The sequence below is a fragment of the Phoxinus phoxinus genome, assembly GCF_949152265.1.
Source record: "Phoxinus phoxinus genome assembly, chromosome: 15".
NCBI lineage: Eukaryota > Metazoa > Chordata > Actinopteri > Cypriniformes > Leuciscidae > Phoxinus > Phoxinus phoxinus.
In genome coordinates this window covers 24,732,566-24,760,503 of record NC_136890.1, presented here as the reverse complement: position 1 = coordinate 24,760,503, position 27,938 = coordinate 24,732,566, and the positions used below count along the sequence as shown (strand labels likewise).

At 38.6% G+C, this 27,938-nt stretch overlaps 1 protein-coding gene across 1 annotated transcript in view; it reads left to right on the top strand.

Moving 5' to 3' along the window:
* The first annotated feature begins 1,117 nt into the window (after positions 1–1,117).
* The window catches only part of notch2 (notch receptor 2), a 51,190-nt gene continuing 24,369 nt past the window's right edge, over positions 1,118–27,938 (top strand). Inside the window, exons 1-2 of the mRNA XM_079636950.1 lie at positions 1,118–1,446; positions 16,346–16,427. Of these exons, the coding sequence (XP_079493076.1) occupies positions 1,374–1,446; positions 16,346–16,427 (155 nt within the window). The 5' untranslated portion in view covers positions 1,118–1,373. The remainder of the gene's footprint in view (positions 1,447–16,345; positions 16,428–27,938) is intronic.

The following is a 27,938-nucleotide window of genomic DNA, read 5'->3' as shown; positions in this document are numbered from 1 at the left end:
AGAACTGGGGCAGGACTTGTTTCACTGACTGATATGATTTTCCCATGTCAGCAGATGACTGGCCATTTTAGTTAGGACTCTCAAAAGCTTTGAATGACACATTTGTGAGAATGTTGTGTCAGGTTGCTGGACTCAGGTTGCAATATTCACCAAAATTTGACTTGACTTGGACTTTGAAGTCACCATGAAATCAAAATGGATTTTTTTTAATGGAATATTGCATGATTTATATTTATAAATAATGTATCCATGCACATCATCTATATATATAAGCAATATTTAATTGTATTAATATTTAATGTGTCCATGATATTCCTAACTTCTTTTTTCTCTATAGAGAATGTGTGGTCATTCACTCCTTTATTCGTCATAGCAGTAAATCAAACTGTCAAAAGTTAAGTTTAATATTGCACACACATAAAGCCTGCATTTTTAATTACTGATCATCTGTGGAAAGTGACACATACTGAGACATTAACACATATAATATTCATATTCCTTTAAATTTGAAATTGTGAAGATATCTGCTATTAATTTATGATAATATTTAATCTAAATTGGATAAAAATCCAAGTCATTCAAATGTATTGGGACAAATAGCCTACTAAACACACAAATTACGAATATTAACGTCTCGAAAGCAGATTAATAACAAAATGGTGTTGTTAGGCTAATACATTTTACCAAAACAACACCATTTTGTTATTAATCTGTTTTCTCTTCCTACACATACGTCTGGCAAATGTGAAAGACGATGAATTAACGGATAAAACTCCCTAAATCAAACCCCCCAGAGAAAGGGGTGGGTATTTTATGAAATAACGTCAACGGGTCGGGTGGAGAGGAAAAAGTATGAACGGGTTAATTTTGAGTCATAGCCTACTCGTCTTTGCCGAATGAGTGAAAATTCCTCCGCCACGGAAAAAAAACAAACATTTGTAACAAAATTGAGTCTTCTTACAAAACCCACTCAAGGATAAATAACTTCATAATTTAACTCCTGAAATATTTTAACAACTTCTAGGAAGTAAACTATTTAGAAGCTTGTTATTTATGGACGCATCACAGACAATAGATCCACCCGTGGGGTTGGCGGAAGAACATCTCCGTCTGCGACTTCAGTGACTGGGACGAAAAGAAGAGAGAAGTTCAGAAAGTTAGATCAACAGCGCAACTACGTGAAGAAAACTTTCAAATGAAGGCACTATACGGATTTATGTGGTCAAACGAGACATTCTGACGGTCAAAAGACATCTTCTCTTTCGAGTATAATTCGTTTCCCGACATTTGAAGATCATTTTAAGATTCGTTACGCTTTAACCTGACGGAGCACAGCCTCGCGCTGGCGACTATATGTGGATTTTACTTAAAATATGGGCCAATTACCCGGTGTCTCTTCGGGCAGAGTCATCCTTCTTGTTATCTGCTCCCTTAAAATAACATATGGTAAGTACTTTAACAGATTTTATTTCAGAACACATTTTTAAAAAATAGTCATAGCCCTACGCATCTGTACGTCGGTGTGAAGCATCAGCGCTCACGTTTCAGTTCTGCACGGCCTCGAATGGCGTGTCATCCTCACGTTATTTAAAGCGCATTAATAAAGAAAAGTGTAACACATAATAGTATGGCGTAAACATTTAAAAAGCACTCCGGATTTTTTTTTTTTTTTTTTTTGCTGAGGGTATCTCTCGTGTTTCACACCTCTGCCCAGATGTGAGAGTCTGAGCGGAGAAAATCTGCAGCAGCTCTTAGTATGTGAGAGAAGAATTCAAAATGGACACGTATGAGGGGGAAATATCGACTTTTTAGAAATATAAAGGAATTAGCTAGTTTTGTTTGTCATTTAAGAGGAAGGAGCAACTCTTTTCACTGTTTTTATTGTGGGGTAGGTGTGGACTGTGGGCTTTCGATGTTTCCAGAAAGCTGAATTTGAAGGATGAGTTACATATAATGTTTATTTCTCAAGATGAGTTTTCCATCTGACGGCTGTTTATTCATGCTTAGCAGCTCATTTCAGCAGGTTTAAGACACAAAGAGTGCCAGTTGTTGAATTAGAGGTTCTTGTTTGGAGGAAATGGAATAATGTAAAATGTGACTAAAAATCCACATGCATGTCAGACCCAATCCCTCCAAAATAGAGCCTAAAAAAAACAAGACAATGTAATGACTGCACTCTCGGTAAGAAGAGGGAGGAATGCTGCTGTTGGTGTTTCACATTCCTCTCTCTCTCTCTCTCTCTCTCTCTCTCTCTCTCTCTCTCTCTCTCTCTCTCTCTCTCTCTCTCTCTCTCTCTCACACACACACACACACACACACACACACACACACACACACACACACACACACACACACACACACATATTTCCCCCTGGATGCACTCATTTTCACAATGCTGCAGCTCGCCCATTGTGTCCCACAGATGATGTTTCTCCTTGTTCATCTGTATTGGGTATCATTCCTTGGGGTGGGATTGATTTCACTTTTCTTTCTTTCCTCGCCTGGCATGTCGCCCCAGTTGTGTAGGATGTTTCAAGCCGCATGTATTTGCTCACATCAGCCGTTGCAGCGTGTGCAATAAGAATTTTGCCCATTGTTCCCGCCTGCTAGCGGCATGCATGGTGCTCAGCCACGGTTCTGACCCGCTGCTCCTCTCTGGTGTGAAATGTGATTTATCTCTGGCAAACTCCCACTTCTCAGAACACAACGGACCAGTTATGAAATGGCCCACGGTTGTGCATATATCAGGGATGCCCACATCCTACCAGCTGGTGCCGTGGTGGAGGTCTTGACCGGGTCGCTGGAAGAAGCTTTGTTGTGTTATGATGACATTTTGAAATAATTCTCCAGTTTAGGATATAGTGAGTGACTGAATTTTCTTTGTACCCAGCGAACTGCCAAGCACACACTACAAGCCTGAAGAACGCCACTTATTAGCTCTCTTGCAATTTCAATGTTTTTTGGTGTCACTTAAAAACCTCGAAGGTGATGATTTCGAGTCTTGTAGCATGCGTTCTGCTTATAGGTTCCAGAGGGAGATGCCTTTTACTTCCCATCTGTGTTGTACGTGAATACCTGGACTGATGTACAAGGCATTGAGCTCCTAATAAGCAAATCTCCACAACTGAGGTGTCGCCACTTTTTTTTGTAAGAATGTAGGAGAATCCTGCGGGAGACCAGAATGGAGTGAGAGGCTCAAGCCTGTTAAATCCATGGATTAAAACCCCAGAGCAGGTTAACAAATGAAGTGGGAATTAAGACGTTCTGCATTCCTGCCACACGGCAATGTGCTAAGCCTGGCACCAGACACACACATACACAGTGCCTGTGTGTGTGTGTGTGTGTGTGTGTGTGTGTATGTGTGTGTATGTGTGTGTATACTAGCTTTATAGGCTTGACCTGAGAACCATGACATGTCATGCAGCCTCATTTCCTCCATTGCTGACTGTGTATCAGAAAGTAATGTGAAATCATTCTCATCTGTAATGACATCTGACTTGTGATTAGGGATGCACCAATTTTAATATGGTTGATATTGATAAGCTATAATGAAATTGTAAACTATTTTGTCTGAATTAAAAATAAAACACAAAACCAAAATCAGTCATTGTAAATGCTACAAGTAAATTAGGCATCACAACATTAATGGACAATTATGAAAAAATTATTTATTTAGAGATCTTAAGATTATAGTGTTCTAATTATTTATTAGTTTAAAAAAAAAAGATTAGGCCAATTAAAGGAGTGTTACATGATGGCGAAGGTGTGTGTTATTTGATAAAAAAATACAGTAAAAATTGTAATATTGTGAAAAATATGACAAAGCTACATTTTCGGCATCATACTCCAGTCTTCAGTATCACAAGGTCCTCAGAATTATTTTTAATATGCTGATTTGGTTTGACATTTTGAAAATGTCTTCTTATTATCAATGTTGAAAACCGATTATTTGATGAATAGCCTACTCACTTTTAACAAATGTAATACATCCATGTTGAATAAAAGTATTCATTTATTTTACAAAAATCATACTGACCCCAAACTTTTGAAAAGTAGTGTATCTAATATCAACCGATACAGTAAAAAAAACAAAATCTCTAATATCAATAACTAACCAATATGGTGGATTGATACTTAGCTTGTGGTGAAAGTGTTCATTCTGATTGTTAGCATACAGCCAGTTCTCAGGACACTTTCATTGGAATGTTGTTGCTTTGAGAATTATCAGGTTTCCTCCCAAACTAGACACAGCCTATCATTAAACAATCAAGAGTGCTTTTTAGCCACATGTGACGTACAGATTTAATGAGCGCCACTGAAAACCCCCCTTTGTCTTTATGTCATCAAATCTGTACGCAATTACGCCCCCTGCCTCATTACATATGGCTTTGGGAAGGGTTTATTGTTTGTTGCCATGTTAACGTTTAACAGAATAGAGAGCACTTGCTGTATAAGAAACGCCAGGATATGGGGTTACTTCCTCACTCAGCGCGAACAACTTCCTTCTGCTGTCCAGTATGGATGTGGGCCAATGCCGACAAATCGCTTCTCTTCTCTCTCTCTTCCTCTCTCTCTCTCTCTCTCTCGCTCACTCACTCACTGAGTACTTTCCTCTCAAGCCAGCCCTATCAGACTCTCATAATTACTTCCCCATCTCTCTCAGCAGCTATTAGCACAAACAAAGAGCGAGAGAGAGACACACACACGAGCAGAGATGTCCCTTGGGTTCTGGGTTTGGTCGCGGGGATGAGGCAGCGCTTTCAAACAAGCAAGGCTTACAGCTGTGAACCAGCTGCTCTGTGCAAGAGCTCCGACACACTCATGCTGCCTGATCCATCAGGAAGGAGGAGACACAGACTTTGTTTGAAACACTCCTTGACCTTATTAGGATTGTTTGCATGACTATTTCTATTGCTTATTGTCAGGATTAGAGTTGAATTGATGAATATCTAAAAGTAAATACTAAACTTTGACACATAACTTATGGACATGATGAATGAATGATACCTCATTGTTGTGCTATTACTCCTTGAGTGTACAATTTTTCACCTAAACTGAGCTGAAAAACCTTGAAAAGTCTGTGGCTGTTGTAATTTCTGATGGTCAAAGGCAGATCAAAAGTTACCAACACTTGTCTGACTGATACTGAGTTGCATAAACCATGTATTTCATGTGTTTTTGTGGGCGTAGGGGTGGGCAGCTCTCTATATCACAGCTGTTTTATGTATTCAAGACTAATTTCCCCTGAGCTCTGCAAAGCCTAAGATTTAATAGAAGACAGATTTTGTGTTGAAAAAGTTTTTATAAGTCACTTAATGTAGTTTAGAGAGTCCCTGATCACAATCCTGCATTTAGTGGGGATGAAAAGGCATGGGACTGCTTTTTATTAAAGGCAGGTTTGAGTTGGCTTCAGATTGTACACCCAAGTGTTCAGTGCCAGTAAAACACACACACACACACACACACACACACACACACACACACACACACACACACACACACACACACACACACACACACACACACACACACACACACACACACACACACACACACACACTGAATACTGGTGTTCAGTTCCCACACACTTTGGGTTATGAATCTGTTGTGTAGATGTTTTCAACTGATTTATAACCAGCTCTGAGAGTCACTCTTTTATATCTGGTCAAGTTACTGTTGGAGCCCTATCTGAAAAAGAGACAGAGAATGAGAAACGCAGACTACAGATAGGAAAGAGTTTGTGAGTTCAAGATGTAGAAGACTAAGAAAAAGAGGGAGTCAAACAATTTTGCGGTGAGAATCCTGGCAGCACTGAGGCCTCATCCAAACTACTGCGTTTTAGTTTAGAAACAGAGAATTAAAACGAATACGATCTCCGTCCACACCAGCGTTTTAGCTGCGTATTAGAATTGATCTCCGTCCACATGAACGACTGAAAACGCGGATCACGTGACCATTCACCAACACTGGGCATGTGCGTGCCGGTGTAAACAGGCGCATGTAGGCAGTAATAGCATTGTAAAATGCATTATTTACTTGCACAACAGCGGCTAGAAAAGACATCAACGTCAGTAACGCTTGTAATTCATTATCCATGTTGCAGTCACTAATGTTACATAGTCCAGGCTGTTTTTGTATGTTTTCTTCCCGGGGACGGGTCAAGTGATGGGTGTCTGAAGAATCAGGGAAGGATACGCCATGACTGACGACACCCAATCATAGAGCCGAGCGTGAGCCTCTGCGTCATCATTTCTAAAGTCCTCCGTTTTGACCGTCTTCACTAAAACGCCCTCCGGAGATTCAAAAGCAAAACGGGGTTGGCAGCGTTTCTAAACTTCTCAGTTTTAGGTCTTCGTTTTTGCCGTTGTAGTCTGGACGGGAGGTGCAAACGTAGCAAAAGGTCTCCGTTTCTAAACGAAAACGCAGTAGTGTGGATGGGGCCTGAGTGTGGATTGTGCTACGGTTCCCTGGAGTCTCTCAATTATACTGTAACTGGATGGATCTAACTCCATCTATCCATCCATCCATGTGTAGGCTACATGTATTTATTTTATAAATTATGCGAAACATACAACAATAAATGTATATGTTGTGACATTCTTTTTTAAGTTATATTTTTAGATGTGAAGCTTCAAATTCATCCCCTTTGAAGCAATCATTACAGCCATACACATTTCAACAGATGTCTTTGGCTTTGAAACATTGCATCTTGTACATTGTATTAAATGTATTTTGATATTTTTGCAATGCTGCGTTAAACAGCAGGTTGTGTTTTAGTTGTTTGACAGTTTGCATGGTAAAACCCTCTTTGGTAAGTTGCATCTTTAAATTCAACCTTTTCAATGCACCTCTGATATAGCCATAACAAACAGAAATAATCAACCATTTTATTGTATTATGCACTGTTTTTTTTTTTACCACCCATCCTCGATCAATGTGTTTTTAATATCGTGTCATGTTAAAAATAGTTGTTTAGGACTTTTTAAATAGGACTTTTACAGTAAAATAAGTTTCAAGACCCATGCATTCTGTTCCCTTTCGTTGCGCTCCGTCTAGCTGTTTTTGAATGCAAGAATGCATGTTATGCAAACACTGCCTGAGAAACGCGTCCGATCGGGATCAGGTGCACCCGAAACCAGTGGTTCAGGGCAGGCAACACAAAACTACATACTTATTTGTAAATATATAGTTTTGCACATTGTTTCTGTCTATTTGATATCTGTCATGGGACATGCAATCCAGTCATCAAGTTTCTGAAAAAACTAGATTGTTAGTGATTAGTTTGAGCTTAACAAAAGGGGAGAGAAAGATACGTTTGTTTTTAACAAATGAGTGTGAATTGCTTCTTTTAATTATTCCACTTATCACCTCCCACTTCTCTTCATTGGGTTCCTCTCCTCTTTTTCTCATGTTGTCCTCACATTTGCCCGTGTCCATTCCTTCACACCTCAGGGACAGAGCTCTGGCCTCATGAATGTGGAAAAATGAAGACAAAATGTTTAGCAGTTGGTTAATCACAGCCTGGTTACTCTAAACAGAGTTCGTGTGAAAGTTTTGGCTGTTGTTTGCTTGTGAGGAAACTCACAATAAACACAGAGTGAATTTGTCTTTTGAAAAGCAGATGCCATTACCCATACAGAGACTTTTAAGCCCATGCGGCGTCCTGACTCCTGACCTAGAAACAATTCCCTCCTGCCTATCTGATTATTACTCATTAGACGTTCAGAGTAGAGTCTGATCTCAGATCAGGGATGCAATGAATCATGTTGACGCATGCCAGAATGTTGATCGCAGCAGGTGTGCAGGCTTTCAGTGCAAGTGCCTGGTTTACGGTAGGCAGATCCTGGATTTAGATGTGCATGATGAGGTTTAGAAGGTTGTACAGGATTTAAAAACGCCTCCTCAGTAGAACTGAAAGTAAAGAGGAGTTACAAAGTGTTAATTTCTGAAAGCCTGTCTCAAAATCCTTTGAGAACTTCCTCTCTGGCAGTTTGATGAAGCATATGGGGAGCTTGTCAGACCAGTCAGGGCCGAGCCTCTCTCTGTGCAAGCCTCACCCTTAACTTGTGTCTCACACTCGTCTACATTCTCTTGTTTTGTCTTCATCATGTTTGCCCATGAGACTTTGTGACCACACTTTTAGAAAATAAATGTTGTCACAATACCATAATTTCTGTAGTCAGTAGCCATGCCAGTTCAATTCCACAACTCTTGATACTAATTTCAATACCACAGCAAAAACCTGTATGCTATTGAACACACTAATGGATGTAAAAAGTTAAATATTAGTATAACAAACAAATTAAATAAATAAAAAAGATGGCTCATAGCTATCAATTGTTTTTCAATCAAGTAACCATAGCTTCAAGTCTTCAAGTAATTATTCAGGTAGACATTGAGAAATGTAAAAAAATTAAATGTAAAAGTATACATTATAATGAGAACACTGATCATATTAGAATGCTATAAACAATTCTTTGTGCTTTAGTTGCCCGTGTTTCAGCACTGCTAGAAAGAGCGCATCTACAACAGAAGTTTTTTTTAATTTGTTCATGTTCACATGCCCATTGTTGTCCTTTTGTGTAGATGTTAGTTGTAATATTACTTTTATGTTTCACATATCTGATTATCTAATACAGGATGCATTTGGTTAAGTTTATTATCCTGCTAGCACAGCTCTTCAGTTTACCAGTGTTCATACACTCTTCCAGCTCAAGTGGCAATGCCTGACCTTGACTGTTGGGTTATTGGAGACTGTCATATTCCTTTTAGATGTTTTTTTTTTTCAAAAAAACATTGGTATTATGAATAATCCAGCAGTTATTTTTTTTGTTTTCAGTTATTCACTTGATAAAGTGGATAAAAATACAGTTAAGTATGAGATGCCATAGCCTACATAACATTATAATGAGAACAGTACAGAATGTAGTGAATTCTTTATGCTTTAGGGTGCTTTCAGACCTGCCTCATTTAGTTTGGTTGAATCACACTAGAGTTCGTTGTCCTCCTTGGTGCGGTTCGTTTGGGCAGGTGTGAATGCAGCAATCACACTCGGGTGCGCACCAAAAGCGGACCAAACTAGTGTCCGAGGAGGTCTCGGTACGCTTTCAAACGAACTCTGGAGCGGTTCGTTTTTGGTGAGAACATGATTCGACCTCGAACAGACCCAACTGCCAAAGAACTGCGCGTTTTTGGACTAAACCAGCTGCTGTAGTCAGTTGCGCTGTCCATTATGGGATGAGGACTAATGTTTGTTGACAGTTTGCACTTTTAGCATGGCAGCTCGCGGACAAACTTGGAGTTGTGAGGAGGTACGGAGGTGCCTTCGCCGCGTGCATTGCATTAAAACATTATTTTCAAGAAGCATCCTCGCTTCATTCTCAAATCTTATTGTTTGCCTTAAGTGGTGTAGACAAACTATATAATAAACTATGACCAGGGATACAATCAGCCCACGCAGTCATCTCTCCATTGTAAAAAGTGCCGTGTTGTCTGCTGGATTTTCCTCCTCTTTGTTTACTTCCGGGAGTTCTGTTGGAATTTTACCGCACGTTAATTCTGACCATTTGAAGTGCAGTTATGGAAATACATTCAAGACACATCTGGCCAACGAGTGATGCAGTCACGTGACTGCATTTTGGTTTGTTTCATCAACTCATCAACTGATTCGGACCAGAGCAATCAGTGTGGTGTGAAAAGGAACCAAAACGCCTGAAAAATGGTACGAAGTATAATTGTTCGGTCTTGGTCCGGACCAAATGAACCGAACTACAGATGACAGTGAAAGCACCCTTAGTGTTTCCGCGCGTTGTTACGAGAAGAGCTCATTAAAAGCGGAAGTAACACTTTTTGGCTATTCATATGCAATACATTTTCCTTCAGCTTCATATGCAATTATGTTGAGTTTCATTTTTAGCTCCTTTCATTCTTTCACAGGTTCACAAGTTCACACTTACATATAATTTGAGGGGGTAAAGTTTAAAGTTGAGGGGGCAAAGTTTGAGGGGGTAAAGTTTAAAGTTTAAACTTTAAAGTTTAAAGCTTAATTAAAAGTTTAATTAAAGTTTAATTCTAAAAGTAGAATTAAAGTTTAAAGTTTAATTCTGAGTTCCTTCACGAGCTGCTTGCGCTGGTTTCTGTGACTAAAACTGCGATCAAACCCTCTGTAATAATTCCAAACATGAATCTTGACTATGAATAAATGCACATACGCAGCTCTGTGTGGCAATAAATAGTTTTTTTTTTTTGCTGTTGTTTTGATAAAAAAACATTAATGTAATTTGTAATTACTACTGTATGAGAAATTTCACCTTTTTAATTTGGCAAATAGCCGTTGAACAAAATCAGGAAACTAGATTAGGCCTAGGTAAAATAAACCATGCATACGAGTTCTATGAGACTAGAGCCCCTTTCACACAGAGATTCCGGAAAATACAAGGATAATGTGACCCCGGATTTGTCCCGGGATCGTTTGATTTTGGTTCATTCACACTGCCAGTGATTTTCTGGGATCTGTGAGTGCGTTCACACACATCCCGTTAAGATCCCATAAAGACACAGGATGAGACGTGACGTTAGGATGAGACGTGTAACGTACGCGTCAAAAACATGTACACTAACGCATCGCGTACCGTTCCACAAAGCTGGCGAGCACCCTCAGCTTAGCGCGGATAGTAAGGAGCTCCTGGTCTCTGCTTCGTTCCAGTTTGCAGACATTTTTTCGTTCTTTCTTTGTTAATGACGAACACAAACTTTCTAGAGTCGCGCGATGGCACGTGCGTCGTCACTTCGACACACCACTTACGGCATTGATCCTGGCTTTTGTTCACACAGGGCGCGTTCCGGGACTGATCCTGGCAATGTTACTAGGTCCCCAACCCGGGATCGATGCCGGCATCAATCCCGGGACGTGTTTGCGTTCACACAGAAGGCACTCTGGCAATTTCCCGGGATCAACGCGCTGTGTGAAAGGGGCTAATATGAGACATTCTCTAGATTTGTACTTAATTTAGCCTATATGGAAGTGCAATTATTCTGATGAAATGCAAATAAAATTTCTCAAATGACAACAATTGTTGTGATTATAATTTTAAGCAAAACAATTATTAGCCTATTATCAATTTAACCATTATGCAGCTTGACGAAAATATGAGTAGCCTACATTTTCATTGACTAAAACTAGACTAAAATGCCAGGCTTTTAGTAGACTATAATTTAACTGAATGAACGGGGCAAGGTTGACTAAATATGATAAAAACTAAAAAGTACATTTGACACAGCACTAAGACTAAGACTAATTGTAAAAATAGCTTGCAAAATTAACACTAAGACTATGGATGGCTGCACTACAAATCATGTGAATTTCAGGCAGTAACAGAAAACAGCAAAGATTAAAATATATTGAGAAGAAGAATCCATATCAGTGTCAATTCAAAATGAGAATTGTTAACGATTAGTTTGCGTCCACACAGATGAAATGTTAATCTTTTGCAGTTTATCCATGTTGTGTGTACGAAATAGACACTGCCTTCCTGCACTTTTACAGTACTTGCATGTTCATTAATTGACGTGTCTCCGCTGTTTTCTCTCTCATGCTGGCACACCGGCAGCGTTTTTGCTCAATAGAGATGAGGGCTTTGAAAAAGCCTGATATTTTTCAGTTTGATGATGCCGAAAGCTGACTCTCGCTGTCCTTGTGTGTATTTTGACGCTTGCTTGAACTCAGTGAGTTTTTTTTCCACTGCAACTTTTACTGCGCGTCGTCTCATTTTATTAAGTCAAAACAACAAAATATGTGATGGGCTACTCATCACAGAACATGCAGGTAAAAAGGCACACAATTGAATTTACACACATAACGTGTAAATTTATATTGTGGTGTTCTTAGCAAAATGATCACTCGCACATTAATATTCTTGGTCGCAAATGCAAAATGCAACCGTTTTACTTGCGGTCAGGAGACCTGACTTGCTTAAATATCAGAAAGAACTTTTACACTCTCACTCTCGACTTTGTAGTTTTTTTTTTTTTTTGTAATCTTCAAATAACCATATAGGAAACTCAAGAACCCTATAGACAAAAAGAGGATTTTTTTGACTGAAATTAAGGTGCTGCGATGAACATTTAGCCTATATATTTTTCACAATCTAGTGTCTTTTGGTTCCCCAGCCACTTTCGCCCTCTCGTTCTGTTCTCCATTATTGCCTCTTGCCATCTTGAGCACACTTGACTCCTGCTCTTGCCTTCTATTCTTCCTTCTCATATCTCCAACACTCCAATTCCCCTCCCCTTGGCTCTTAAATCTCTGTGAAAGCACAATTTCACACTCAGCTTAGCCACTTCTCCCAAATATTTCCCACCACAGTTGCTGCCAAAAAGGGGTGCAACCAAACGCCTTCTCCAGTTGCAGGCTTTGACCTCACAGGACATTAAATGCCTGGCACGACACTGCCTCTGAACACAGTACCTATAGAAAGTATTCATCTTGCCTGGACTTTTTCATGTTTTCTTGTTATACAGCAGTAAATCACAGTGGAGTTAATTTGACACAGTGACCTCTCTGATGAAACTGAGTTACAGTACTTAATTGATTTCATAAGAATTCACCATTTTTAATATTACATTAAATCATCACAGGTGCAGTCAATTGGTACTGGTTTTGACGTCTGTGTGTAGTGTGTGTAGTCACAGAGGTAATATTACGCCTTTAAATGGATGGTTCAGCTTCTGATTAGTCATTATTAAGGCAGAACATAGGCCTACTCAAAAAAGTGCACTTCAAGCAACTCTCTTTTCAAGTAATACAAAAAAACAAAAAAAAGAGACAGGGGATGGATACAGGAGAATCAGCAGTCACAGCTTTATTGGAGAGTAGCAAAGAGAAAGCCGCTGTTCACATGTCATATGACATCTCAGCTGCAGTTCACCAGAAGTCATGTGGGAGACTTTAAACTTGACTGGATAAAAGTTTTGGGTTCTGATGGGACCAAAATTGAGCCAAACAGTGTGTGTGAACAGAAACATGCCTTTGAAGTGCAGCGGTGTCAGCATTGTGCCGTGGAGATGCTTTTCCACAGAAGGTCCTGAACACAGTAAGAAACCTAGAAGGAAACCTGGCGAAGGTGGTACGACACTTTTGTCTTGGGAGAAGTTTATTTTGAGTCCAAAAATGAGTCCAAATAGAGTCCCTGTGTTTGATTGGTTCATTTGGATGATGTGAACGCAGTTTTTCGAACTTGGATGCACACCCATGAACCATGCCCTAGTCTGCCTAAAAAGGGTGTTCTGGGGTATGGTTCATGTGAACTCTGGTATGTTTCGCTGCTGATATGATCACAATCGTACTAAATCGTGGAAGTGAAAAGCTATTGGTGACTTATGATTCGATAAAACTGTTTGTGTGTGTTCTCTTTCACTTTCCTGATAATACAGTGTCTACACCGGACGGTAGCGGCGTGACGTGATGCGAAAAAAGAGAATAGAACCCATTATAATGAGCGATGTTGTCAACACTAAATTCGGCATGACACGTATCTCAGACAGTAAACTGTTGCCTCGTTCTATTTCTGACATACTTCAAGCACTTGCGCTACTTTTACTTCTGACACAAAGAACAAATGGATTTGCAATGGTCGCAGGGCAGACAGCATCAAGCTGCTGTGGTGCAGTGCGACGCGGCAACTGAACTGTCACGACTGGTGTAGACATGGTGTAATTAGGACATTTACAGTACAATAGCGGCAGGTAGATGCAAGTGCCGTTATGTGCTGACGCTTTGGAAACAAAACCAAAGGTTATAAAAAAGGTGATGCAAAAGTGTAAAAAGTGATGCAAGCAGCTGTATCCATTTTGGTGCTTTCTCCTTCATAGCTGTTAACTAGCAACATGGCTAATTGGTAGTAGATTGATGACGCATCCGTACCTCGGTTCGGGACAAAATGTGAACAGAGACTAGCAGGGGGAGGGGGAGCAATCGAATTCTGGCACGGACCACGCAATCAAACCAATAGTGAAAGCACTATTTGGACCCCATTGACTCATTGTATGAACGAAAACAATTAGAATTTTCTAAATATCTTTTATTTTTTGCAAAAGAATGAATAAGGGGGAAATTGCAGTGGCCAGATATGAATTACCACCAGCTCAATACCAGAATACGTATGCAAATTATTATTTTGTGTTTAACAACTTCACTTTGACAAGTATATTTTTCTGTGAAGTGACACAAACGCCAAATTAAATCCTGTGCCGTTGACTGTAGCATGGAAACTTCCAAGGGGGTGAATGCTTTTTGTAGGCACTATGTGTATGTGTATTTGCTATTGAGCGTTTGCAGAGTGAATAACATCATGACTTTGAGGATGTGTTTTCTGTGCATGTGAAAAGCTGATTATATGGCCAAATAATAATGCTTAATATAGTATAGCTATCAGTTAACACTAGATCTCAACATTGACTTATTTGGTGGTTTTAGGTGTTGTTTTTATCTGCACCATGTAAGTTGTTTGGCTAAATAAAGATGTGAGTTGATGAAGACCACATCCACCACTTTTTCAACCTTCTTTTGCTGACTTTAAAATGTTTCATTTCATTATGTAATGTTGTGTGTTTTGGGCAGCTGGTGTGTTGTACTATATGGTATGACATCTAACATCTCTTTCCTCTGAGATTTATGAACAATAAAACCAGGTTTAAGTCTTGACTTCATCACACAGTATTCTTGATAATTTTCCACGGCACTCAAGACTTGTCAGTTTAGTCTCAAATTCTGTTTTTGAGTGTCAGATTTCCAGGTGTTATTAACTAAATGTAGCCGGGCTCAAAGTTAAAGAGCTTTGGGGCATTTATGTAAAGCCCCGTCTTTAGCTGTTGGCTTTATGCCCAGGCCTCGCTTGCTTTCTCTGCACTTTTGCACACAGGGATATTTTGAGGCCCGGTCAAAGTACAGGAAGTCGGTATTAGCGCTCATTGCACTTCCTGTCTTGAGCTGTAGTACTATGTTACTTAGTGTCAGTGCTGCTTTGAAATCATATGACCTGCCACCTAGTGTCTCAAAGGGAAGTGTGGACTAGCTCTCACTTCTATTTGCAGAAATGCACTTGAGGTGCGGCTAAACTGGCTTCATATGGATAAATCAAGAGTTTAATGGTTTTAAGATAGTCAACATAAACATAGCCTTTGTTATAAACTGGATATGTCTATACATTTGAAATTAGTTTGTTGGATTGAATTTGCATGGTTATGTTACAGAAACATATTCATATGTCATGTTCTTCGCTGTGACGTCCAGATCTGTGACGTGTGTCCAGATGCTTCCTGTATTTTAGGAGGAAATGAATTAAAGTCTTTGATCAGTTAGGAATTTCCATCTTAAATGAACTTGGCACATCGTCACCTAAAAAATTCTTCACCTTTTGCTCTGCCACTTTGTGTCTCACCTCTTTCCCCCAACAACTCCACTGTCTGTAGTGTTTGTATCAGAGAGAGTGGTGTGGTTACAATCTACAGCAGCTTTTTTCCTTTGCTTTGTGTCGTCAGAAGAAGTTTGCCTCAGTCTTTGTAACATCCTGACTACATAAAGCAGAATTTTTTACTTAGAACTAGTTTGCAAAACAGTCACCTGATTGTATGAATTAGGGATGTAGTGTTAAATATGTGATCATTTTGGTATCAGATATAATTAGCTTTATGTTTATATTTTTATATTTGTTTCATATCAGTCTGATTGGGTCAGTGTTCAAAAAGCTCATAATGCCAAATAATTAAACATTTATAGACTGAACACTTTATGCTTTTATGCCAAGTTTAAAACTACTTAATGTAGTCCTGTCAATCTCAACACAAGGACATCACTTCTATCACATCTCCTCAATTCCAGCTTTATTTATGTTTACCCCTACCAAACTGTTTACCTTTACCACTTTCAATTATTAGATAGACAATTCAACCTATATATGAATACAAATGTACAACTGTTCCGAAGTTTGGGTCTCTAATGCTCACTAAAACTGAATTTGTTTGAAATCAGAAATCATTCTGAAATGCTGATTCGGTGCTCAAGAAACATTTCTTATATTGTTGAAATCATATCTTTGTGGAAACTGTGATATATTTTTCTCCAAGGATTCTTTGATGAGTAGATTGTTCTAAAGTAAAGTATTTATTTGACAAAAAAAATGAAATTTACTGTCACTTTTGATCAATTTATTGCTGAATAAAAGTACTAATTTATTTAAAAAAAAATCATACTAACCCCAAACCTTTTAACGGTGGTGTATAGTTAAATTAAACATTTGTACATAATTTAACATTAAACATTAATTTGAGTGTTCATGTTTCTTGACAGCTCTGCAGTGTGTGGACTCCGTGAAGCCCTGTGTGAACAATGCTACCTGTGTCACCTTCCACAATGGAACAGGCTTCTGCAGGTAAGACAGGAAAACTCTCAGATTTAAACTCCACTGTCTTGAGGCTCAACGAGAACTGGAAAAATCCAGTGGCGAGACTGTTTTGCACAAAGCTGTGTTGCCTAACTTCATTTCTCCACAGCAGTAATGAAATTAGATCACCCTTAGTATTTAATATTGCCAAATCTGCTCTCCTGACAGAGTTGGAGCCCTCCCACAGTACATTGAGAAGTGTGGGTCTTAATGATTGCTTTTTATGTGTGCGTGTGTGTTTTTACGGTGCACTTAAAACCGTCTCTTGAGTGTAGGAAAAACTATGCAAAGTGGATTTTAAAAAGACGAGTAACAGTTGGAGTGGAAAAACGGTAAAATGCATCCAATTGTTGTGGTTGCAGAGTTTAAAATACACACACACAAGTTTCCTTCACTGTTAAATGCTGGTTCCTTTACTACTGTTGTTTGTTGAACGCTGCTTGTGGCAGCTTGTAATTGTGCTTTTTATGCCGTATGATTGAGGGTTACATTTATTGCTTTGCCCAAAATAAACACTTGCTAACAAACCTATCGTATTACATTTCTATGGGCTGTGAAACACAGAGGGACTGTTTTCCCATCATTGAATGAATCCTCTTCCTACAATATACAGCCACAGAAACAAATTCTGCATGTCTTACTTACCTTGACAATATTTAGAACTTTTGGGTTTGGGTTACAGTGTGCGTTCCTACTGCCGCATCTCCAGACTTAACAACTTGAAAATAAGAAAGAAATTGTAACCACATCTGATGGTAAAGCTCAGCCTTGCGGTAAATCAGGACAGGAATGCTCAGAAAGATTACCTCAGCACCACGGCAAGGACAAAATCTTCAAAAATTATTTGAGACATAAGCGGAATTTTGGCTAGGAATTCCTTGGCTTCTTGGGAATGAAGTGATATTTCCCAATTCCCAGTGTCTGTAATTTGCGACGAAAAGTTGCAACATTGTGACTTTGACAAGAAATATTGCCAGGAAAGTAGATGAGTCAGGGCTTCAGCAAAGGGTTAAGATAAACATGATTAAACCACAGACTTATCACACCTATAGTTCATACAAATAATCCTCCACATCTACCTCATACATTTAGAGTTCAGTTTATCTACTTTAGTTGTTTTTAAAGACACTGTTAAAGGGTAACTGTTGCCAAAATTGAACCTAGGCTTTTTTGTTTATCTACCCTAGTTAAACTTTCGTGTAAAAGCATAATTAGAGTGGAAACGTCACTTTTAAGATTGATCGTATTTTCGTTGTATGTATCTAAATGCCTTTTGAATGGGAGTGCATGGGGCACTTCTATGATAGCATCAAAATCGCTATTTTTAAAACACTACGAAGGCTTGACACAACATAAAACTGTGCTTGAAGTATCACCAGGGGCTCTACACATGAACTTGAGCATTGACTACATTGTTTGTGTTACAAAGGTTTTGAACAAAATAAATAGCAGTTGAATAATAGTTCAGCTCTGTTGTTTATTTTAACCTGTTTTATTATAGTAATGTACAGCCTACCAAATGATAGGGTTCCTGTATAGGCTAGTTTATAGCATTAGTTGGGAGAGATTTGTTTTAGTAGGGCTGGGTATTGACACAAATTTCACGGATCAATTCGATTTCGATTCACAACCTTGCGATTCGATTCAGATTCAATTAGATTCAATTAGATTCATTTTATTTCTGCCTTTCTTCAATTAACAAAAAAATATTTTAATAGTTATAGTTTTTACTTTAGCAACATTGACTGAAATGTTACCAAAATTTCAAAATGAATATCCATTGTACATACTGTGCATTATAATATTGTGATGTCTAAGTTCACTTATAGCTTTTAAAATAATTTATTGTTTTTTGTGTTTAATTCTAAATTTAATTCAACAAAAAACTGAAAAAAAATATTAATTTTCACTTGCGATGTTTCTTTTCTATGGGTAAGGTGTCAGCCACGCAATTGTGATTTGTTGTGCTAGAAAATTCCACAAAGTTTTTGTTAGGTTTTGCCACTGAACTTTCTGGCGTGAAAACCAAAATCTGACCTTCCCAGGCTGACATGAATCAGGCACACCGGTCGCCGCCGGATCCGACAGCCTTAGACTCTCTACAGCTCGAGTTCTTGAATGCTTTGAAAGTCCATCTCTCGGCTTGACTTTGCTCGAGAATGCAGGCTTTCAGCAACCTGAAATGGCTGCCTGGGTGTGCATGCAATCTCAAAATGGAACAGGCTGACACAAGGTACTCTCAGGAGTTACTAATACATTCTGTGTAGGTGAGGTGACACCCGAGAACCAAAGTCAACAAGGTGTTTTTCAGTTTTTTTTCCCTCTGCCACTGAGAGCTCGGTACAGGAAGAGCAGTGTGACAGAGGTTGGCAGAGCAGGGTGTGTGTGAGTGGTCAGACCGGTGCGTCTGCAAGCCTCCAGCTAGGGTGTAAGCAAGCTCTGTGTCACCTGTGTGTCTTTGTCATTTTTTGTGTTTTGTGTGCGCATGTGCAGTCTGTCTGGTTTCATATGTGTCTGTGTGTGTGTGTCATTGCACTTGAAAGCGTGCATGGTGTAGGAGACAGACACGTAAGGAAGCCTGCTGGATTTCCACTGCAGCACCACAGTTTTAAAGCACTTTTCCTGTAGTCGGTAGAACAAAGAAGAATCAGGTATGAATCAAGATGGTAAAATAGTAAGACAAAACCTAACCTTCATGATGAAATAGTGATGCAAATAAGTAAGCTTATCTAGTTTTCTTTAGCCATGGTAAAGGAGATGAATTCAGAAATGCAACTCCTTAGAGAAGGTTTTACAGTAGCTCTGTTGAGTCTGAAATTTACTGTTATTGTTAGCAATTAGCACGCAAAAGCAAAACAAGTGCCTGTTCAAAAATCCTAATTGTTAGACTGCCTGAGCAGTGAGCACACATCGCTTCCATTCTCAGAGCCGGCGTTCTCAGTGCTGTCAAAATAAAAGTCCCATTTTTTGGGCATTTTTATATCGGATATTTAGCATTGTTTAAATATCTGCATTATTTGCCGATATATCGGCCTTGGCACAGTTGAGGCCTTTTCACACTGAGCCGATGCGATAAAGCAAAGCGATTATTGATTGCCTCAGGCTAATTCACGCCTGCACGATAGGTGGCGCTGATCAAGAATGCATTTTTCCTTGTGTATCTCGCAGTCTTAGATTACAATAATTTATAAAAGCAGCTAGGGAACAGGTGCATTAGAGCTACAATTAGCATCAAGCTACACATCACAATTTATTAGATTATTCTTGTTTTTGAACAAGAATATGGTTTTGTTATTCTTGTCAATTTCAATCTGAAGTTGATTAAGTTATGTTTTTTGACCTTTTTGTGTCTTTTATTGGATAGGACAGTAGAGATTTTGTTAGAAAAGCATGGAATAGAGAGAGAGGGGAACGGGATCGGCAGAGGACCTCGAGCTGGGAATCAAACTCGGGTCGCCGGAGACTCAGTTGCGGCCCTGACTAAAGTCGATTTTGATTATATAATGGGCACATATGCATTATTTGTAGTGTTTTATAATGGACTGAATGGTACACCTGCTTAGCATTTCTCATGTAAACATCCTTTATGGTAATAAAAATACCCTGAGCCGCATAAAAAACACATACAGAACATATTTTGTCGTAATCATGTCGTAATCTGTGGAAATGTTTCTCTCAGTTGATTATGTATGGAACTCAGAACGAGAAAGTATACATGACGTTGTCTTCCGGAAGGGCAGGAGTTATGTTTACTTAATATGATTGACAGATCTAGACCGAATGAACGCTCTCTGACTCATAACACATGCGTACCCTGAAGAAAGAAGACACACATCGCTCTGTACGCTGTTTCAAGCTCATCAGATCTCATAGTTCAATTGAAAATGAATAGAAATTATATTCTGTATAAAGAAATATTAAGCAAACATGTCAGAATAAATCTGTCCTCCGACACCAATGAAATCAACATCCATTCTCTTCTCTCTTCAAAATACTTTTCTTTGGTGTTTACACTGGTTTTCTAAAAATGTCGCAACCAATGTCGCCCTTTTGTGCAACAGCAGCAGGTCCGGGCATGTGATCTAAAGCTCAAATCTAATTGGATTGCCCATTTCTTCGCAGGGCGACGGGGGAAAAAATCGACACACTGGTCGGAAAAAAAATCTCACTTTGTCGTGCCGTGATTAATCACACCCGGTGTGAATAGCTTCATAGGGATCTATTGTTTTCATTTCAAGAGTGTCATTGCGTCGTACATTTGGGTCGCTTAATTGTGCTCAGTGTGAAAGGCCCTTTATAATGTTACAAAAGATTTATATTTCAAATAAATGCTGTTTCATTTTCATCAAAAAATCCTTAAAAAATATATCACTATTTCCACAAAAATATTAAGTAGCGCTACTGTTTTTAACATTGATAATAAGAAGAAATGTTTCTTGAGCACAGATTAGAATCAGCCTATTAGAATGATTTCTTAAGGATCATGTTACACTGGAAACTGGAGTGATGGCTGCTGAAAAATCAGCTTTGCCATCTCTGGAATAAATTAGATCTTAAAATATAGTCAAATAGAAATTAGTTATGTTAAATTGTAATAATATTTTGTAATATTAGTGTTTTTTACTGTATTTTAATCAAATAAGTGCAGACCTTGTAAGGATAAGAGACTCCTTTGAAAAACATTTAAAAAAATTCCCAACCTCAAACTTTGGAACGGTAGTGTCTTTTTGCACATTCCTACCTAAAGAAGCACGATTCTAGGCCTGCATCAAGTCAGGGATTTTGCAACTTGCAAATGGATCTGCACTGATCTGAGCCAGAGCGAGTGAGTTAGCAGTAAGAGAATAGCTGTGTGTGTGTGTGTGTGTGTGTGTGTGTGTGTGTGTGTGTGTGTGTGTGTGTGTGTGTGTGTGTGTGTGTGTGAGAGAGAGAGAGAGAGAGAGAGAGAGAGAGAGAGAGAGAGACTGGCTTGAATACCTGATCTCACTACCTCTCTCTGCCCAGAATCTTATTTTCCCTCCTCCACATCAAACAAGATCTCTTTGTCTTGGCCTGCGTAAGGGGTGCAAACTTATTAATTTTTTACCCCTCACTTCCTTCCCCCCTCCCTTTAGCCATTCCTCCCCCTCTCGGTCAGAAGGGAGAGTGGAGTCAGCTTGGCGTTTGTTTGATCTGACAGGTAGAATGTGCCTGCAGGGAGAGAGGAGCTGTACGGAGATGTCTTTTAGCGCTCAAGAGGGTGAAATTGGAGATGTGTCTGCCTGCTGGTGAGAGATAGAGGAGGTAGAAAGAGAGATTACCCTGTCAATACCACTCTCTGTCAATCATCTCTCTCTCTCTCATAGTCCTCTGTTCCTTTATTACCTCTTTTTCAAGTTTTCTTTTTCATTGTTACTTTATCTCTCTCTCTTTTTTAATCTTTGAGCAATATCATCCCTTCTCTTAACATGCTGTATTGTTCTGTTTTTTTTTTATTCTACCCCCCTATCATCCCTGTCCTTCTTTCACCTCTCTCTCTTTCTGTCTCTCTATGTGCCTACAGGCTGGGCTGATTTGTTTCAAAGCCACATTCAAAGTGTAATGGCCTCAAGATGAGCATCTGCCAACCAGAAGCTCTAGTCATAAAAGAGAGAGAGAGAGAGAGAGCAAGAGAGAGAGAGAGTGTGTAGGCGCTTCAGGAACATGTACCCAATGCAGTATATAACACTCAAACTAAAGTCAACAACTCAGCTGTGTGTGAAGAGTGGCAAGCAGAGGCCGTGGTTTACTCAAACACCCCCCTCCACACGTTTAGCTAGCTAAGTGAGGACATAGCGTAAAATTTTTGTTTGTATTTGTTTTTATATAAGCTCAGTACAATATCAGTGTTTTGCCAATTTTAATACCTGGCCTGGGTGACAATGTGCTTCTATTTTTTGTTGAATATGATTTTCTTTTAATGTCTTGGATGTTTGACAAAATTTGAGCTTTATGTATGGCGGGAATTGAATTGCCATTTAAGCTCAACAAGTTGCAAAGTTATTTGTATACAAACAACATTTTTATTTTGAAGACCATCAGACGACAATGACAGAAACTTTTTTGTTACAATGTTAAATGGAAGGCGAGTTTGGGTTAACATTTTATTAATTACTGCAGATTTGCACCATTAATCCTGTTATGAAATTACATGCTAGGCTAATTGACATTACAAAATTTGAAAAAAGTTTTGGGTTTGGCTTAGTAATGCAAATCTGAAATAATTATAATAATAATAATTAATAAATAAAAAAATTAGACTTGTGAAGTGAAAAACAAAACATCTTTTATCTTTTAAGGTGTCCTTTAAGGGAAGTTTTGGCTGCATTTACACTGCAAGTCTTAATGCACAGATCCGATCTTTTGACCATATCCGATTTTTTGGCCCGCCTGTTTACATTCACCTTAGACAGGACTGGTATCCAATATCTGTGTTTACATTAATTCCTGCCCAAAATTATTTTCGGTGATCTTTTGACCACGCACATGGTAGACCCTGGTTTTGAATGGCTTTTGAAGTGCTATTAAAATGATTTACATAATTCATGTCGGGTGGTCATGATTATTTGCCAGCATGGACAAACAAGATAACAGCTGTCGTCATGACTCATGAATGTGACATCTGACGGATATCTGACGGAACAGATATATACCGGTAGTCCGGAATTTTTTCCCTGTTTATCTACAGCTCAGATCTAGAATTCTGAAGTAAAATAAAGTAGTGTAATATGTATATTTTTAATGAATTCGAATGAATTAACTAAAGAGAGACAGCGAGCGAGAGAGGAGCGCGCACACGTACGCCAGTGAGTAACCTAATAGTGAAGCTTGTTGTGTTAATTACAGTTATCACCTCATTGCTGAGAAATATAATGTAGCTTTCAGTAGTGAAGCATTTATAAAAGTCACGTGGGCAGAGGTTAAAAACCAGCTCTTGAATGTTTCGGTGTTCGCGCAATTTCTTTTCTTTACAAAGATATAAAGATCCCACCTCAATAAAAAACTGTGAGCGAGCGCATACAGGCACGTCTGCCTCATAATACAACATTAAAAAGCTATCTTTGTGAATAAACGTGTCGTCCTCGCCTTGTGGTGGCTTGGAATTCAAAGGGGAATCGGATATGCGTGTTAAGACGTAGGTCGGATGTCCAGACATCGGATATGTATCTGATTTAAAACCACATTTGGAAGTGGCTCAGATCGGATGCGAAAAAATCGGATCTCATGCGGATTTTTGTGTTTACACGTGTGCAACAAATTCCGATCTGTGTCAGGTCAGGTGTGAGTAAAAGATTGGATTTTTTGTGCCAGTGTAAACGCAGCCTTTGACAGGTTTGTGTGACTTCTGAGAACAATTTTGTCCCCTAAGTATATTCACATTAACTTATAGTTTACAATTATATTTATTAATTTGGCCAACACTTTGATCCAGAGCAACTTTGCAGCATTACAAGCGCCTTGTTTACCACTTGAGCTACAGGAGCAGTTAAACAGTTTGTATGTCGTTTATACTTTCTGCCCTATCCCAAATATCCACATGAACTAATTTATATTTTTTTTTATCACACAGTAAACATGCTACCTCTTTCTTTCTCTAGTTTTTTTGCACAGATTGCTACTAAGCTTATTAAGTAAGTTTGATTTCCTGTAGTCTGAGGCCTCACGATCTGTGTAAGTGTGAACGTGGGTACGTGTTTGAACCACACTCTGGTATGAAACACTTTATCATGAGAGAAAGCTTCTCATCCTTGCCAACTAATATAAGCGAACAACTGCTGTAGGCCAGAAGGGGCGGCCCCATGTTAAACCGAACCTGAGTGTATTGAAAACATTCTCACAAATTCTCACAAATGTTTCCTATCGCTGGAGGCCTCGCACAATAGTGGGAAATGTGGCAACCAGGCCCTAAACCCACGACACACCATGCTGACAAGTAGAGCTGAGTGACAGAAAGATGACATGATTATGAGAACAATGACACACACATACACACATAACTTGGGGTGTTAACATTTGCTGAGGTTTTAGGTTACTCAGCTTACAGGTTTGACTGTGATTTCTCTGACTTTTGTAGTCTTTCCTAACTGTTGTACTGGGGAAGAGGGAGATCTGTAATGATTAAGAATCTGGGTTTCTGACACAAAGGTTGCGAGTTCAATCCTGAGCAGGGACCTTATCAGCATTTTGTCCTTGAGAATGGTACTTAACCCTACGTTGCTCCAGGGCAACTGACCCTACAATTACAGCACCACGAGGCTCATGGAATGAGAGCCCTCTGGTAAATGGCAAGCAATTAACTAACTAACTACTCTAAGAATTAGAGCGTGTTAGCATTTCATTGCATGAAGATTCCTGAAAAGTATAGTGTAGGAGTTTTTCATCCATGGATATCTCGTGATTGCCGTTATCGAAACATGAAACAAACATTTGCATTCTCTTCAGCTACTCAGTTAACAATCCAATAACATTTGCAAATGTTTGGAGGTCACATGACTTTCTAAAATTGGCATGTTAAATCCAGGGCGTAGTTTTGGTTTGAGCATTGGGGGATTGAAGTTTTAACCGTTTTAGTGAGGTCCCAGGGCATGCTTCTGCGTGCATGCACTTTATTTGTTTCTTTGTTCATTTATTTATTTATCTTTAGAAAGTTATCTTTTGTGGTATATTACCTACCATACACATGCAAAGTTAGTTGATAACATAACTGCAATAAAGTAATAGCCTAGTTAACAATTACTTGTTTACATAGGATATATTATGTATTTTATATTATTTAAGCATCTGGAATCTTATTAGTTTGTTCATCAGGCTCTTAATGGCTTTGACTTTGTTATCTCTTGGAATGTCTGAAGGCCAGGTTTTTCCTAATATCAGTCATCATTAGAACAGAACACATTTTACACATAGCTAACTGATTTAGTCAATAATTCAAGAAGGTCCAGACTTAAAAGCTGTTGCTTTTAACTTGTACTTGCCATTATGAAAATGTACCATAGTTCTCGTAATTGTATATATTGTATATATCTCGTAATTGTATATATAATTGTACCATAGTCATAGCATTTGTTACAATAAGGATATAATTACATTTACGACCATTGATGGCTCCTCATTAACACGCTACCATACCAATGTTGACTTTAAAAAAAGGAAAATGTATTTATCCATAGCATTTGTTATGAAAACCTACACATTTAGAAACTATAGCTACAACATGCCATAATGGCAAGTTGTAATATAAATATATAGTAAAAATATATTGCATTAATAGATTATCTATTATAAATTCAACAAGTTAGTCAAAATTTACCACAATAAATATAATAAAACGTGTTACATATTAGTATGGGTGGTCATGAGTAGTTTAAAAAGCTTTCTAATTTGTGATGGTGCAAGATGACGTTTTCTCCTCTTTTAATTAGTCTATTTTGTTTATGTGGCTGGTTTAAGATCCTGTTTGACTTTCTCTATAGCGTTTTAAATTTCTAGAATTCAAATGGGTCGCACATTTTATCATCGCCGTGACGTGATTCATGCACTACAAATGCGCAATTAAATGAACCAGGCTTAGGTCATTTTGACCATTCGGACAATTGGTACATTTGGTTCGGACGGGAACTTAGCATGTATAAAAGCTCAGAACATGCGATGTATATAATAAATTAATAGCCCAATTCTGTATGTTTCCATTAACCATGGTATAAATATTGGGGGGGATTACGCCCCTGTGTTAAATGTTTCCATCCGTTAAACTAATGATGGTTAGTCAGCTCTTTTTGGTAAAGCCATCGTTGTGTACATGCCATGGGTGTGTTGTTGACCCCAAAACCTCCAGGGGATGTATAAAGACCACCTTTCCTGTCATCTAGACCAAAGACTTCTGGGTAATTGCTGATAATTATCTTTATTTTGGGGAAACCGGTGTGAATGTGAAACATCTTTTTTTATTTGTTACATTAGCATGCTACATTAGTTCTGTCCTAACTCATGTTTTTTTTTTTTTAATAAACTAGGTTTGCTAATTTTCTTATTAACTTTTAAGATATTTAATGTTTTAAGATTTTAAAATGTTTTTTTTTTTTGTAATTTAACAATTTTATGTTTTTATCATTTATTATTATTATTATATTTTTAATATTAACATAATTATTTATATATTACATTAAAATTGGTGTTCTTTGCTCATGGCAGCTGTGGGTTTGTACTGCCAAGTTTTGTTAAGTCTAGATTTGTTCGGTGTGTGTTTTGGAGCTTAGACTTTACACTAGAACAATGAAGCTTTTCATCAAAGCACAGACGAAAATTGTACAGTAACTGAGTGAAGTGAAAAAAAAGAGACCATAGAAGAGACCAGGAAAAGAAAGAGCGAGGGAGGAAGAGTATATTAAGGAGGAGTATATAAAGAGTAGAGAACCTTCGGTTCAGTGAGACATGCTGTTTTCAGATCAGATTTATAGCACATATGTACTCGAAGTCACGCTCAGTCTTACCACAGCACTTCTGCCTACTCCACCCTCTCCTCTTTCTGTCTTTCTGTTTTTTTGTCGATTTTCTATCAAAAAATGGAGAAAGGAGAAACAAAACTCGCATTTATTCGTTTTTTTACTTTTACTTTTACTTGTTAGTCTTTTTTCTTTCTTTCTTTCTTTCTTTCTTTCTTTCTTTCTTTCTTTCTTTCTTTCTTTCTTTCTTTCTTTCTTTCTTTCTTTCTTTCTGTGGTTCAGCCCTCCCTGTCTGTGTTACTCTTTTCATTTTGCACCCCTCCCCCAGCCTCCGCTCTTTTTCCCTCTGTTTTTCCTGTGGTCGTTCGGCTTTCTAGCGAAAATTAGAGAAAGCCAAGGATGTAGAGGAGGGCCGACTGCTTCTATAAATACTGCCCGCTCTTCCTCAAGAAAGAAAGTAGCTAGGATTAGAAGGAGCTTTTTAGGTACCTTTTGTGTATGGGGTGAAAAATGTAACATTTCGCCCACTCTTGGTGAAACCCACTCGACCCTCGGCTGGTTTAGATTAGATGATCTCAGTACCGTTGGGGTGGGGGGACAAACTCCAAGGTGACATTTTTTGCATGAGGAAGTGAGTGGGTTGAAATCAAATTCTTGATGAGGTGCCTCGTAGAATTATGAGCTAGAAAGAGTTTTTTCCCCCACCCAATCACCCCAGGCCTCGTGGATGGGACATGAAGAGGTCAGTGAGCCAGAGAGAGAGGAGCGCTAATATGAACCATCTGTAGAAATCTGACACCTCAGGAGAAAGAGCGAGAAAGAGGTGGAGACAGAGGAAGGGAGAGTGAAATGCATGAAGGATAACAAAGAAACCTATAGATGAGTTTAGCTGCCAGGGCCGTTATTTTGTAGACATTTGGTTTTTAGATTTGCAATCTGTGAATGTTAGTGTATATAAATCACCATGACTGTCATAAATAAAGTAACAAAAGTGCATTTATTATGTTTAAAACCAGGATTATAATACCTGCAACCCTTC